Raw genomic sequence first — 14,795 nt, forward strand, 5'->3', positions numbered from 1 at the left:
GCAGCTCTCTGTGACCGGTAATCATTTTTTTTTTTTTGGTACTGGGAATTGAACTCATGGCCTCATGCTTGCCAGGCTGGCGCTTATGCTGCTGAGCTAAATCCTCCGTACAACCTTAATGATCATGAAGACAGATTCTGACATCTTAGAGGGCGAGGTGGATGGGCGAGCGCGACATCCTTAGTTCAAACTGGGACCCTCGGCTGGCAGTAACCTACTCAGGGTCGGATTTTGGCAGGGGTACCTCCGCTAGGAGGTGCTGTTGAGGCCGGTCGGGCAGGCTGCTTCATCGGGCGCGCCAGCCTCTTCCCTCTGGCTTCCAAATCCAGAAACTTCAGAATGGGGTCAACCGGGGCTGGGGATTTAGCTCAGCGGCATAAGCGCCTGCCTTGCAAGCAGGTCGTTGTGAGTTTGACCCCTAGTACCGATAAAAACGAAAAAGACAAAAAAAACGTGACCAACCAAGAATCCGTTCCTTGCCAGCCCCGCCCCAACCCCCTCGTTTTGGATCTGGACACACCCTCGACGCAGAGACTACGCCCACCCAGAGGAGCCGCTCCTAGCCCCACCTTTTGGCCTATCAATCTGTTTAATTGAAGCCACGCCCCCCCAGCTGTCTGCCCTGTTCTCGGCTGAGCCGGGCCCCACCTCTTCGGTTCCAGGCCACACCCCCCACAAGGCCTGTCTGTCAAATTTATTCAGTTCTTCCCCGCCCCCTCTCGCCGTTTCCTTTCACCACCCTCGGCGGCCCGTTGTTATGACGACACGGTCGTAAATCCGCCATCTTCCTGCGGCGCGTTGCGACATGGAGGGCGCGATGGCAGTGCGGGTGACGGCCGCTCATACGGCAGAAGCCGGGGCCGAAGCTGGGCGTGAAGCGGGTGAGGGCGGGGTCGCAGCAGCGGCTTCGGCCCCCGGCGGATTCCTTGGCCTCCCAGCGCCTTTTGGCGAGGAAGGTAACGAGGCTAGATGGTGCCGGCACGACCAGGGCGGGCGGCTCAGCCTGGGTTAGGGGAATACCCAGGGCCGAACCTTGGGGCGTGCAGACCCTCCTGGACCGCGGTCCCCACGGGCTCCGCATGCCTTCCCGACACTCGCGGGCTTCTCTGCGGGGCGTCCGCCACCTGCTGTGCCTCTGCGCTTTTGCTGGTGCCCCAGAAGTCTCAAAGTCCCAGATTGGACCTAAACAAACGCCGACAGCCCAGCCTTCTGGCCTTGATGTCAGTCCCGACGTCCCTGGGGGGGGGCGGGGGGCGGGGCCCTGGTTCTCTGCTGGATTGGGCTCAAATTAGGAGCTCATTCGCCCCTCCTACAAAATGTAGCTGAAGCCTCCAGAATATGCCGAGCACCCACTCCTTCCAGCTTTTTCCATCCTTTGTTGTTGGTACTGGGGTTTGAATCCAGGGCCTTAGCATTGAGCTACATCTTCGGCTTCCTCCTCCCTTTTTTGTTTTGAGACAAGATCTTATTAAATTCTCAGGCTGAGTTTGAACTTTCTATCCTCCAACTTTCCAGAGTGCTAAGGATTACAGGCGTGCACCACCACGCCTGGCAGTTTTTTCTATTCTTAAACCAACTCTGAGATATGGATGACAGTTTATTCCATCTTTAAACCAACTGTGAGATATGGATGCTATTATTATTATTTGTGTGTGTGTGTGTGTGTGTGTGTGTGTGTGTGTGATATCAGGTATTGAACTCACGACCCTGTGATTTCCAGGCAGGCATGTGTGCCGCTGAGCTAAACCTTCGACAGGATGTTATTATTAGCATTGCCACTTTATAGAGATGAGGACCATTGAGGTTCACGAATGTGGAAGTGGATGGGTCATGCATTTAGTTACTAGCAAAGACTGAACGGGATCCAGGCCTGTGTAGCTCCTCAACTCCTTTACTTTCTGGGTTCTGTTACTTCATGGGAGAATGGCAAGAATAACTGTGTGTGTGTGTGGAATGTCTGAGAGTAGTACTGAGACACTCAGCCAGTGCTGGCAAACCATGCATGCTGCAGTGGGAGTGCGTGTGTTATTATTGAAAGCTCTAAAAGGTTCCCCATCACTGCCTAGGGGCAATGATAGCTTTTTGAAACAGCCTAGGTGTCTATTTTTCTGGATTCTCCCAAAATCAGACAGGAAGGGGGTTGGCTAGTGATAATTGTGGTAAGGGTGATCTTTGTCCCCGCAGGGGTTCATAGTCGCTCTACATGTACATATATATTTGGTCCCTTATTTTAGCTTGGAAAAGGGCAGTGCCAACCTGAGAGGAGACCTTTTGGAGGTTGTGCCCTGCTGGATTTGTCTGCCTTGTGTTTGAAATACAGTGGTATGTCCCGTTCTGGGCTGGGGCTTTTTCAGTAACAGTACTGTTATGCTAAATCAGGCTCTCAATGAGTTGGGAGAGTTAGGAGGGTGACAGGATGCTCAGTGCTTGGTTTGTGACAGTAACCCAGCTGCCAGAGGAAATCACCCTCTGTTAGGTGGCCTGTGGATGAATCATAGCTGTTGTTTGGCACTTTATTCATTCATGAATTAAACAAGTTTGACTTGGGCTCCTCCTTTGTACCAGACCTGGATTTGACCTTGATTAATGACTATGGGAAGTGCTAGGAACTGTCAGACTTTTATGATAGCAGGGCACCTGGGTTGGCTTGTAGGTTCAGTTGGTTGACTTGAACCTCAAGTTGTTTTTCTAGGTTGGAAGTAGTCATCTATTTCCCCAGAGTACTGGCAGATTTGATGACATTCCTAGAGAGGTACCTTTCATACATGGGACTCAGGGAGCCATAAGTCTCTCCTGCAGGTCCTAGGACAGGCATGGTGACAGGCTTAGGTATAGGTATGGAGACCCTCTGGGATGCTCTAGCCTTGACATATGCATGTGAACAGGAGTTTTGTCTTTTGGGGACCGATGAAGCATCAAGTCAGGGAAAAAAGAGTGGTCAGGGGCTAGGGAATGTAGCTCAGTGATAAAAAGTGTGTTTTTAGTCTGGGGGAGGAAGACTGGTTCAATCCAGCACTAGTAATGAGTGGTTAGAGATTAGGATCCCTTTTGCGCCTGTCTTTTCTAAAAGCTGGGCTCTTAGCCAAAGCTTTGTGGGGCTCAATCTACTAAGCCCCTGTGGTGCCCTGATGTGAATACACGTCAGGTCAGACCATTTTACAGATGAAGAAAACTGTTTAGAGATGGTCGCTGAGATGCTCAGTGGCATATGCAATCACCAACAGTATACATTTTTGTTTGGTTTTTGGTGGTACATGTTAAACAAATGCTGTACAATTGAACTATGTCCCAAGGCCCTCTAGTCTTTAAAGTAGTGTACACCTATAATCCCAGTACTTGGGAGGTTGAAACAGAAGATTGCTGAAGAGTTTAAAGCCAGCCTGGGGTATATATTGAGTTAAAGGCCAACCTAACCTACATAGTGAGATCCTGTCTCAAAAAAAAAAAAAAAAAAAACAAAAAAAAAAAAACCAAAAACCGAACCCCCAAAACACGCTAGACATGATGGCAAATGTCTGTAATCCCAGCACTTGGGTGGCTTAGGCAGGAGAATCACTGTCAGTTCAAGACCAGTGTGTGCTACATAGTGAGACCTTGTCTCAAAAACAAAAGCAAATACATCTCCCCACAAAAATCCCCAACAAAACAAAAGCACATGCACCAAAACAAAACAAAATTCAGCCCTCTACTATGCCCAAACCCCTTTGCTTCCCACCTACTTCTGGGCCTTTACCTTCTTATTACTGGATTAGGGGATTTGGGCATGACAGCCTCAGTGGGTTTTGGAACCAAAGTGTGTGATAAGTGCCATTCTGGGTGGGTTTTGCCTCTGCAGACTCCAGAGGCTGGAGGCTATACCTAAGGTTCCCTAGCCTTGGACCCTCAGGCATGTTCTCAGCAGCCTCTGGAACAGGGACAAGAGCTCTGCTTCTGATGCCATCCTTGGATGAGTCTGGTTTGGGGCTGGAGAGGAAGCTGGATTGGCCCTGCTGGGAGCCTCTGACAACAGGCTCATTGCAGATGAGGATGATGTACACAGATGTGGCCGCTGCCAGGTGGAATTCACTGCGTTGGAAGACTTTGTTCAGCACAAGATTCAGAAGTCCTGCCAGCGGGCCCCTCAGGAAGCTCTGCATGCCCCCTCTGCTACCACCACACTCTTGGACCAGGAGGTAAGCTCCTATCCTACTGTCCTCACCCCTCCCTGGGGCTCACTTTACAGGAATAGAAGGAAGAATGGTAGGACAGACCTGTGTAGCTGGTTCTTGGTGACATGTGGGTGGGCAGAGGGCAGACATCTCCTTTCAGGTGAAGGAGGGTCCTGGTTGCACCATTAATCCTGGTGGTACACTTGAGCTTCCTGGATGGCCTGGGTGGCCTAGTCTTCTCACATCCTGTGTAGTTGAGGTACTAGGTCTCTCTTTCCTTAAAATTTTAGCTCAAAGTGTTACGATGGTGTTTGTTTTCTTGACTTGTTTCCTGTCCTGTATATGATTCTTCTTTTTTTTTTTTTTTCGCCTTTTGCCTTTTTATCGGTACCAGGGATCGAACTCACGACTGCCTGCTTGCAAGGCAGGCACTTATGCCGCTAAGCTGAATCCCCAGCCCCCCCTGTATATGATTCTTGAGGATCCACAAATGAAGCAGGGTCCTGTAGGTCCCACCACTTTGTCATAAAATGGTTCATTTTGTTGAACCCCTGTGATATGCTTGGGGCTAATCACAAAGCCTTATTAAGTTTCACAGCACTCTTCCCTGGTGGGAGCTCTTTACATTCTCATTGTGCAGAATCAAGAAAGGAGTTTCAGGGTAGAAGTCAGTGGCCTCAGGCCACCAGTGGTCTAGATGACATTGGAACTAGTTTGTCATACTCTAACCCTTTCCTCTGACCACCTAACTGTGGCTGAGGTGTGGATACAGCACTGTTGTGTCTGCCACAGCTCAGATTCAGTTATCATTGCTTGACTGTGGGTGCCAGTATGCCATGTCCAGGCCATGATGAGGGTGACAGAGTGACAAGGCTAGTCCCCAACTGTGTTGAAGAGCCAGGCAGGAGTCAGGTTCAGAGGTGTGGTCTTACGGGGCAAAATGGGAATCCCCACTCTAGCCATGCTGTAGGACAGGGGCCAGGCCTGTGCTCTCCAGTTTACTCCTCCACAACTTTATGCCAAGGGAGCCCAGGCCCTTCTCTGGAACTTCTGGAGCCCATGGACATGTCCTCTCTGTCCCCGTCTTCCAATTGGTAGGTGGTGCCAACAGCAGCAGGTCCAGAAGAACCCATCACCGTGGCTCACATTGTTGTGGAGACAGCCTCCTTGGCAGCAGACATCAGCCATGCTTCTGACTTTGTCGGTAAGCCAGCTGCACACCTGCTGTTCTCTTGGCGCTGAGGTGTTGCTGACTTGATAGCTTCTGTCATTAGGGCCAGAGGATAAGGCACTTCTGATACCATGTCTTTCACTCTGCCAAGAGCAAGACCTGGCTGTGGAGGGGCTTAGGGCTCCTGTAAGACCCTTGGACTGGGTAGGGCCCATAGGAGGAGGGTGCATCACACACCAGGCTCTGTGGGAACAAGGCCATGACATTCTGTATCCACAGTAGCCTGAACAACTTACGGTACATGCAAGCATCAGAAAGTCTTTACCCTGTGCATCCTGAACAGGCTTTCCCAGGGTTTTTCTCCCCTGGTCTTCTTAGACCCTTTTCATTTCTCTACCACTGCACTGGTTCCTGCCCACTGCCCCTAGTTGACACCCACTAGGAAAACCCCTCAGAGCCTCCTGGGCCAACCATTAGCTTTGGATGTTTGGTATGGGGCAACTGGGGTGCCCCTACTGCTGTAGCTGGTCCCAACTTGCTGCCTGACCTTGCCCTTCACCCCAGTGCTTGTTTACATTTGTGTTGGAATTCCTATCCTTATTGTCATTGGGCTTTTATGAGCATACAACGCCAAAGCCTTTTCAATGACTGTGTTTTAAATTTAATTGCCTCATTGATGTGAGAAAGGAAGCACTGAGAGGTCTGTGTTGGGTCAGGATCTCATTAATGGGGAATTCAAAGGGCTTGCTAGCTAAATGGAAGGAATCAGTGTTGTTTTTGAGGTGGGGATAAGTGGCTGGGTGTGCAGATGTCAGGGAAGGGCTTGATTGGGCCTGATGTTGTGGGAAGTTGGGAAGGAAGCAGTTGTTACTTGGGTTGCCTGTTGGGCAGGGGCCAAGGCAGGCAGCTGGGTTTGGGTTTGGGCAACAGGTAGAACTTGGTTTTGGAAAGCTGTGGGGACTGGCTGGAGCAGGAACAGGGAGGAGCTATGAGAGAGGCCAGCCTTGGACATGGGAAGGGGTGACTGACAGGTTGACCACCCCAGGGATGTAGCTAGGGTACCTGTCCAGGTTCTCCATGCTGTCTTTCCCTGATTTCCTAAAACAAAGACACCTGCTGTCACTTAGATTTAGTAATGTTGCTGTTGGAGGTAGGCCGTTGCTCTAGCTCTGGTTCAGAGTTTAGTTTCTGGGTTGGATGTGTGGTATCATTTGAGGAAAAAAAATTCCCTGGGTTTCAGAAGCATGTCCAGGCTGTAGCCTTTGGTCAGCTACAGCCCTTTCACCCACCTTGATCTCCAATGGTTCCCAGGCTTCGCCTGGCACGGTAGCCCTTGTTAAGTAGTACTGCAGCCCCATTCCCCCATCTCTTGCACCCCTTTAGACTTTTTTCCCCTTTGTGAGCATTCTGAGTGAGCCGGAGCTGAGGACTGCGAGTGTTTCTGTTGATCTTGGGGAGAAAAATGTCTGAGAGGTGATTGGGCTTACTGGGCTCTGTCCTTTGGGGGCAGGACTTAAGTGCCAGGGGGGTGCATGGGGTGGGTCACCACTGCCAGGTCCTCTTGCTTTTGCTCTGGATGCAGACTCAAGTTTCTTTATGGGCCAGTGAAGCTGTCTCCCAGGTCATCACCCATTAGGTCTCTGTTCTGGGGCACTGAGAATATCAGCTGGATCATACTCGAGAGATGCCATAATTGTTTTTGAGTCATTCGCTTGGGTTTTATTTCAAGAGAACAAGATGCCAACCAGATGGAGATGGTTTCCAAGAAGTAGCTTCTCAGCTGTTTCCCACTCATCACTTCTATGAGCAGAAAATGAAGTGTTTGCAGTCTTAGTTTGCACATTGTCATATTTCCTCAGCACCACTGAGAACAAAAAACATGACTTCCTTTCTTTAGGCCATCCAGGTGTCTGGAGAGTATTAACACTTGGCTGGGACTCATCTCCACAGCCTTCTCCAGGACAGGGCTCTGGCGGAGTCTGACAGCCCAGCCTGTGGGTGAATCTAGAGGCACCTTCTGTCCATGGGTCTGTGGCACTGGGGGTAGGAGGTGTGTACAGGATAGACACAGGCAGTTGGACTGGCCCAGCCTCTGTCTCTGCACCCTGGCATATTGTTGCCAGAACTTGCATATCTTCTTGGCATAAAAGATGGGGCATCTGTTCTTATGGTGGATCTCTGCATTGCATAAATGTAGTGTTTCCAAGCTGCTCCTTGGAGTCCAGGGTGTCTGTAGCCTACAGTCTGAGTCAGGCTGAGTGGCTCCTTGGCTGCGGCCCCAGGGCCTCTCCATTGATTTTCCTGTGCCAGGTTGGACCTGGACTTGGGCCAGAGCACAGGTCCCTCATCTGGGGCCAGGAGGAATATAGACAACCCTTCCTACTCTATCACCTTCTGTACAGATCTTTTCAGGCAGATCCTGTGGTACCAACCAAGGCTTATGGTGACTTGCCTTTCTTAGGCAGTGGACATATTAAAGAGGTCATTGTGGCTGCTGACACTGAGCCAGGGGACGCTGAGATGGCAGAGGCCCCGGTTAGTCCCAACCATCACGGGATTGAGCTTGCTGTGGAGGGTGAGCAGGCACAGGCCAAGCTGCTGGTGAACAAGGATGGCCGCTATGTGTGCATGCTGTGTCACAAGACCTTCAAGACGGTGAGCCCCTGGGGCCAAGGGCTGCCAGGCCTCCTGCCTTCTCCTATCCTGGGAGGTGCCCCAAGCCTTACTGCCCTTCCCTTGCAGGGCAGCATCCTCAAGGCCCACATGGTCACCCACAGTAGCCGCAAGGACCATGAGTGCAAGCTCTGTGGGGCCTCCTTTCGGACTAAGGGCTCACTCATCCGGCACCACCGGAGGCACACAGGTGAGCTGCTACATCTTAGCCAGCCTTGTGGGTGCCCTATCCCTGGCCTGTGTAAAGAGGCGGGGCCCTGTGGCTGCCTTCCCTTTGTCATAGGGTCACACAGGCTGTTGTCTACTGAAAGCTGACTGTTCTCTCCACAGACGAGCGTCCATATAAGTGTGCCAAGTGTGGGAAGAGCTTCCGGGAGTCCGGTGCATTGACTAGGCATCTCAAGTCTCTCACTCCATGCACAGAAAAAATTCGCTTTACCATGAGCAAGGATGTGGTTGTGAGCAAAGAGGATATGCCTACAGGTCAGCATGGTAGGATCTTCCTGGGTATTTGGGGCTGCTGTTTCTAGCCTTGACCCCCTGGCCTAGGTACCACTGCTCAGGGGAAATGCTTAAAGAGCTCACTCAATTCTGCCTTAAAGGCTCAGGTGCCTCCACCATGGGGACGGTTACATCTGCATCAGTGACAGGCGAGCCTATGGAGACGTCGCCGGTGATTCATCTGGTGACAGATGCCAAGGGCACTGTCATCCACGAAGTCCATGTCCAGATGCAGGAACTGCCGCTGGGCATGAAACCCATGGCCCCAGAGGTAGGGTAACTGTCCACTCTACCCTCTGCCCCTTATCCATTTTACCTTCCCTGTGCTCTGAGCACTGACTCCAGTAGGAATAGGCAATTAGAGCTGCTGGCAGGAGTTCAGTCTGCCTACTGAGTAAACTAAAGAGCTCCTTGGATGGTAGGTAGCATGCCAGAGGGTAGGGAACAGGTGAGGGGGATGAGTGAGCAGGGGCAAGGTAAGAGTGAGAACCGGGCTCCACCTAGTGAAAGCAAGATAGCTAGGGTTAGGAGGCTGGGAGTACATCATAGGGCTCTGAAGGTACACAGTACCTCTGGGTCCCCTGGATCTGGTGTGGGTCTGCACTGCCTCTCACTTCTTTATCTCAGCCTCCAGGCTCCGAGGAGCTTTCCTGTTCTACTGAGGGCAGCCGAGAAAACCTGCTGCATCAGGCTATACAGAATTCTGGCATCGTTCTTGAGCGGGTCACTGGGGAGGAGAGTACCCTTGAGCCAGCTCCACCCTCTGGGTCTAGTCCACAGTCCCTGGGAGATGGACCTCCCGAACTCCCACTATTGGAGGTGCATCAGATGGAAACAGTAGGTGTCTCTTCCTGGTATCCTTCTGGGTGCTGGACATGGGAATTTGGTCATGATGGTGCCTATGTTCCCTGCAGTGGATAGTAGCACTGATTTATTACCCTCCCTGGGGCCATGAGGGAGCTGGCTGGGGTGGCTGAGGCACAGCCTGCAGCGGGTGCTGGATACCTGCTTGTGGTCGCCCCAGCAGGTGACCAATGAGGCCTCCACTGTGCCCAGAACCCACCCATGTCCTCAATGCAGTGAGACCTTCCCAACAGCCGCCACCCTGGAGGCTCACAAGAGAGGCCATGCAGGTGGGTGCTATGAGGGCAGGTAGGTCCATGGACAGAGGCGCCTGGAGGCAGCCAGGATGGCCTGTGCTTCTGCAGTGGGTGGCCAGATGAGCCATGGGTGGCAGGTCTGGCTGATATTGTGTGTGGTCCTAGGGCCGAGGCCATTCCCTTGTGCGCAGTGTGGCAAGGCCTTCCCCAAGGCCTACTTGCTCAAGAAGCACCAAGAGGTACATGTGCATGAGCGCCGCTTCCGTTGTGGGGACTGCGGGAAGCTGTACAAGACCATCGCCCATGTGCGTGGCCACCGGCGTGTTCACTCTGACGAGCGGCCCTTCCCTTGTCCCCAGTGTGGCAAGCGCTACAAGACTAAGGTGGGACCCTGGTGTCTGACTCAGTTGTGTGGCCCTGGGACTAGATGTGCCTCTTTTATTCCTGCTTCCCCCACTGCCCTCAGCCTGCTCAGTCTGTGCCTTTCAGGCCCAGAGGTGGGTGGGGATAGCCGGGGTCTGCTTTGGCTGAGACCAGGCTGGCATGGACTGGTGTCCACAGAATGCCCAGCAGGTACACTTCCGGACACACCTGGAGGAGAAGCCACATGTGTGCCAGTTCTGCAGCCGAGGTTTCCGGGAGAAGGGGTCACTGGTGAGGCATGTACGGCACCACACAGGCGAGAAGCCCTTCAAGTGCTACAAGTGCGGCCGTGGTTTTGCTGAGCATGGCACGCTCAACCGGCACCTGCGTACCAAAGGTCTGGGCTAGTGGGTGGTGAGAGGCATGAGGGCAGGGGGTTGCCTGACGGTGACTGGGCTTCGCTGTCCTGGCAGGGGGCTGCCTACTGGAGGTGGAGGAATTGCTGGTGTCTGAGGAGAGCCCCTCAGCAGCTGCCACTGTACTGGCAGAGGACCCCCACACTGTGCTAGTGGAGTTTTCATCTGTAGTGGCTGACACACAAGAGTACATCATTGAGGTGGGTGTGGGGCTGGTGGGGCCCGGATAGGGCCCAGGGTAGTCCATGCTGACTTCTGACCATCTGTCCAGGCCACTGCAGATGATACGGAGACTAGTGAAGCTACAGAGGTTATCGAGGGCACCCAGACAGAGGTGAGGAACCTGGCAAGGGTGGGAGGCTGGTCTGGCCTCTTGAGCAGTCTCTTGGGCTGAGCTCTGGTTCCTGCAGGTGGACAGCCACATCATGAAGGTGGTACAGCAGATCGTGCACCAGGCCAGTGCTGGGCATCAGATCATTGTGCAGAATGTGACCGTGGACCAGGAGGCAGGGCTGGGCTCAGAGGCAGCCTCTGCAGACACCATCACCATTGCCACTCCTGAGAGCTTGACAGAGCAAGTGGCCATGACACTGGCCTCAGCTATCAGTGAGGGTACTGTGCTTACAGCCCGCACAGGCTCCAATGGCACTGAACAGGCCACTGTGACAATGGTGTCATCAGAGGACATTGAGATTCTTGAGCATGCAGGCGAGCTGGTCATTGCTTCACCAGAGGGCCCACTTGAGGTACAAACAGTCATCGTCTAGCATGGGGCCTGCAGGCTCTCGCTGGCTAGGGGAAGGGGCAGGACAGAGTAAGGATCCTCAGTGCCCACCCATGCCTGGTCTGGTAGAGAACACAGCCTGGAATTTCAGGCATCCAAAGGAGATGGTATGTAAATATGTGGAAATTTTTTGTTGCTTTACAATAAAACATGAAAACTTGCAGCTTGTGATGTTGTGGAAGTGACCTTTGGAGATGACTTCTGGTGATACCTGCCAGCACAAGCAACACTTGTTCAGATGTCTGGCCACCTGCCCAGGAGTATTGCCAGCCTTGGTGGCTCCTCTGGCGCGTGGGTGTCTCTGGCATGTTGACAGGCAGCATCTTGCCACTGCTCTTCCCAGCTGGAAATAGGACCTCAGCTTCTCCAGGCCTGCTGGAGTTGGGGAAAACTGGTGCTGCTTTCTGGCCTCCTACTAGGGCTGCCATGGGTTGGTTTCTGAGGCTGAGACCCAGGAACCTCAAGTTGAACTGAACAGCTGCAGCATTTCACCCCAAGGTGAGGACAAGTGTAGGCAAAGCAGCAGGGGATGTTGGGCCAGGAATGGGGCTGGTCTTTCCTGACTGCCTGTCTTCCCAAGAGGATATGGCTCAAGGAGGCAGATTCTAGGTGACCTAGTTTCTGGGGAGGCGGAGATGAGAACAAGGATTGGGCTATAGGTGTGGCTGCCCCTTTTCTGAAGTCCTGAGGCTGTCCTTATGGGGTCTCCAGGGGCTTCCTAGGTGTTTCTGGGACAAGTCTGGGGTACTACAATTGGTTTAAGATACCTGTCCCTTGCCTTCTGGGGTTTTGGCATGTATTCTATAAAGGAGGCGGGACGCAGTGGAGCCCTGCCCCTTCCTGGAGCAGTGCCTCAAATACCCATCAGTGCTCTTACATCAGAGCTCCTGGGCCAGGGCAGTAGTCTGTCCAGGGCTACAACAGGCCCCATCCTGGACCTCAAGTCCCCACTTGGACTAGTACCACAGAGCCTCTGACACTACTTAATCTACTTCCCAGGTAAGTCTTGGAACTGGGTCGAGCTGGAGACTGGGAATAGGGTCCTTGCATTTACAGCTTCACTGGTGCAGTAGAAGTTCCATCACAGGCTGAGAGGCTGATGTACCACTGGGAGTGGAGGGGCTGGACTGACCTGGAGAATATGAGTGAATGTGCTTTCTCCCAAGGCCAGTGCTTGGGTCAGATCTAGCAGACCCTGGTGAGGTATGGTCAGGGTTATTACTTGCAGGCTGTCCCTGACCCTTTCAGCTTCTGCCATGGGTGGGCCTGGAATTCTGCTGGTGGCAGTCTGGGTGCTGAGGTTTGTAGGGTCTGCAGCGCTGCGTGTTGGAGCCTTCAACGTCCAGAGCTTTGGCGACAGAAAAGTGTCGGACCCAGTCTGTGGCAGTGTCATTGCACAAGTAAGGCCAGAAGCATAACTGGGGATGATGGGGGAGGAGAGGGCAGACAGGGCTCTGGGGCATGTTTGACAAGCTCTTCAACCTGACTCCTCCCTAGATCTTGGCTGGCTATGACATCATGCTTGTGCAGGAGGTGCGGGACCCAGACCTGAGCGCTGTCACAGTGCTCTTGGAGCAGATCAACAGGTGAAGGAGACCCCTGTGTGAACCTTCAATCTTGATAATCTCAGAAAAGCACTTGACATAAGGGCCTGACCCTTCCCTTCACAGTAAGTCCAAACATGAATACAGCTTTGTGAGCAGCAAGCCACTGGGTCGGGACCACTACAAGGAGATGTACCTGTACATATATAGGTGAGATGAGGGGGTACAGGGAGGAGTGTGCAGGGTCCAGGTGATAGGCTCCGCGGACCACCAGGCCTCTTCTCTCAGGAAAGACACAGTGTCAGTCGTGGAGACGTATCAATACTCAGACCCAGAAGATGTCTTCAGCCGAGATCCTTTTGTGGTCAAATTCTCCACCCCCAGCTGTGGTGAGATTGGCTCCATCCTTCCTGGAGTCCCTGTCCTGAAGGCCACACCCTGACAGGTTCCTTCTCCCTCAGTCCCAACCCCCACCCTGTAATGCTGCCTTGTTTCCTCCCCATGACACAGCTGCCAAAGAGCTGGTGTTAATCCCATTGCACGCAGCGCCTCACCAGGCTGTTACGGAGATTGATGCCCTTTATGATGTATACTTGGATGTTATCAACAAGTGGGGCACTGATGTAAGCTCCCTGCCGGTTTTTGTTTTTTTCTTGGTGGGTTCTGGGAATCGAACTCAGTATCTTGCACTTGCCAGATAGGCACTGTACCCCTGAGCCATACTCCTAGCCTTGCCTCGTTCTTGGTCCCTTGGTCCTGTTGGTGCATGCCAGGGGTTTGAGTCACTAAGCTAGTGACTTCAGTGGCATCCACAGGACATGCTGTTTCTGGGTGACTTCAATGCGGACTGCAACTACGTTCGGGCACAAGACTGGGCAGCCATCCGCCTGCGCAGCAGTGAGATCTTCAAATGGCTCATCCCTGATAGTGCTGACACCACAGTAGGCAACTCGGACTGTGCCTATGACCGCATTGTGGTGTGCGGTGCCCGTTTGCGCAGGACCCTGAAGCCCCATTCGGCTGCCGTGCATGACTTTCAGGAGGAATTCGACCTAGATCAGGATCAGGTGAGTGGGCCATGCTGGCACTGACTGGGAAGAGGGGCCAGGATACAGTTTCTGTTTCCCCAGTCCCACTTGCGAAGGTGATTAGTCTCAGGTCTAAAGACCCTTAGCCCTGCCAACAGGGGGTGTTTGCGGAGTCCTCTGCTATTCCTACACAGGAACCAATTGTGGACCTATAAACAATAATGGGGTGGACACCTAGGCCATATTGGCCCCTATGCCACAGAGAGTGGTTTGCAGATAATTATTGGACTCATTGTACTGCAGGACTGCTGAGTCTCTGCTCTTCCCTCCTTCCAGGCTCTTTGCGTCAGTGACCATTTTCCCGTGGAAGTGACCTTCAAATCCCACTAACAGCCTGCCTGAAGAACTGGCTAGGGAATGCCATCTGCAGACTTAGGCCACAAAGAGTAGCACCACAGAGGCCGTTGAGGATGCAGGGCAGGGTCACCTGGACACATTATAGGACTACTTAGGGCATCTCAGTTTCCCTATCTGTAAGTCAGACTAACATTATCTACCTCTGAGGGTTGTTGTGAGAAATACCTACAAATGGTGCTGCTCTGTGCAGTGCTTCCCACAATCTCTTAATAAACAAGGTGCTCTCAGCTAGGATCATACAGGTTGGCTCTAAGGCTTCTGTCTTAGGACCCAGCTCTTCTCAGACCCAATCCTCTTTGGGCCTACTGCCCAGTGGGTCAATGGTCCCAGCTGACTTGGGGAAGACAAAGGGCCTGTCCTGCCCACTTTTTATTCTGGTGGAAACTTACAACCTCTTGACATACTAACCCTGAAGAAACACCTGTTCTCTTTCCTGTGCCAGCTGTGAATACCTTCAAAAGCCTGCTCCATGAGTATAGCTGGCGTGGTATTACACCACACAACAGCTTTCTGGCCCTTGATATTTCAGAACAGGCTTTTATGTCCATCCTCCTATCAGGGACTCATCTGAATCAGAGGTCCTACTTCACCCAGTTCTGTAAGAAGTCAGGGAACCTGGCCACACGTCTCCAGCCAGTCATCTGCCCCGG

General features: G+C 52.7%; 2 protein-coding genes across 8 annotated transcripts; both read left to right on the forward strand.

Moving 5' to 3' along the window:
* The first annotated feature begins 759 nt into the window (after window positions 1–759).
* Window positions 760–11,319, forward strand: E4f1 (E4F transcription factor 1). Of its 5 annotated transcripts, none has more exons than XM_013141775.3 (14): window positions 760–956; window positions 4,021–4,172; window positions 5,247–5,352; window positions 7,781–7,974; window positions 8,062–8,182; window positions 8,323–8,484; window positions 8,595–8,764; window positions 9,121–9,330; window positions 9,518–9,626; window positions 9,759–9,976; window positions 10,155–10,353; window positions 10,430–10,520; window positions 10,644–10,706; window positions 10,783–10,801. In XM_013141775.3, the coding sequence occupies exons 1-14, from the start codon at window positions 806–808 to the stop codon at window positions 10,799–10,801; spliced, it is 1,965 nt and encodes a 654-aa protein (XP_012997229.1). In that variant the 5' UTR covers window positions 760–805. The 5 variants fall into 5 exon arrangements, with proteins under 5 accessions (XP_012997229.1, XP_005007478.1, XP_005007479.1 ...); XM_005007421.4 differs by having other exon boundaries at window positions 766–956; window positions 10,430–10,572; window positions 10,783–11,319; XM_005007422.4 differs by having other exon boundaries at window positions 766–956; window positions 9,521–9,626; window positions 10,430–10,572; window positions 10,783–11,319.
* A 191-nt stretch (window positions 11,320–11,510) lies between these two features.
* Window positions 11,511–14,384, forward strand: Dnase1l2 (deoxyribonuclease 1 like 2). Of its 3 annotated transcripts, XM_063226327.1 has the most exons (8): window positions 11,511–12,155; window positions 12,405–12,556; window positions 12,654–12,742; window positions 12,827–12,910; window positions 12,989–13,089; window positions 13,211–13,323; window positions 13,516–13,767; window positions 14,065–14,384. In XM_063226327.1, the coding sequence occupies exons 2-8, from the start codon at window positions 12,413–12,415 to the stop codon at window positions 14,116–14,118; spliced, it is 837 nt and encodes a 278-aa protein (XP_063082397.1). In that variant the 5' UTR covers window positions 11,511–12,155; window positions 12,405–12,412; the 3' UTR covers window positions 14,119–14,384. The 3 variants fall into 3 exon arrangements, with proteins under 3 accessions (XP_063082397.1, XP_005007477.1, XP_003478531.2); XM_005007420.4 differs by having other exon boundaries at window positions 11,511–12,556; window positions 12,989–13,095; window positions 13,160–13,323; XM_003478483.5 differs by having other exon boundaries at window positions 11,511–12,556.
* Window positions 14,385–14,795: the final 411 nt, after the last annotated feature.

The sequence above is a fragment of the Cavia porcellus genome, unplaced genomic scaffold (genome assembly GCF_034190915.1).
Source record: "Cavia porcellus strain 051 isolate PalLab524CR breed Dunkin Hartley unplaced genomic scaffold, mCavPor4.1 scaffold_16, whole genome shotgun sequence".
NCBI classification, from domain to species: Eukaryota; Metazoa; Chordata; class Mammalia; order Rodentia; family Caviidae; genus Cavia; species Cavia porcellus.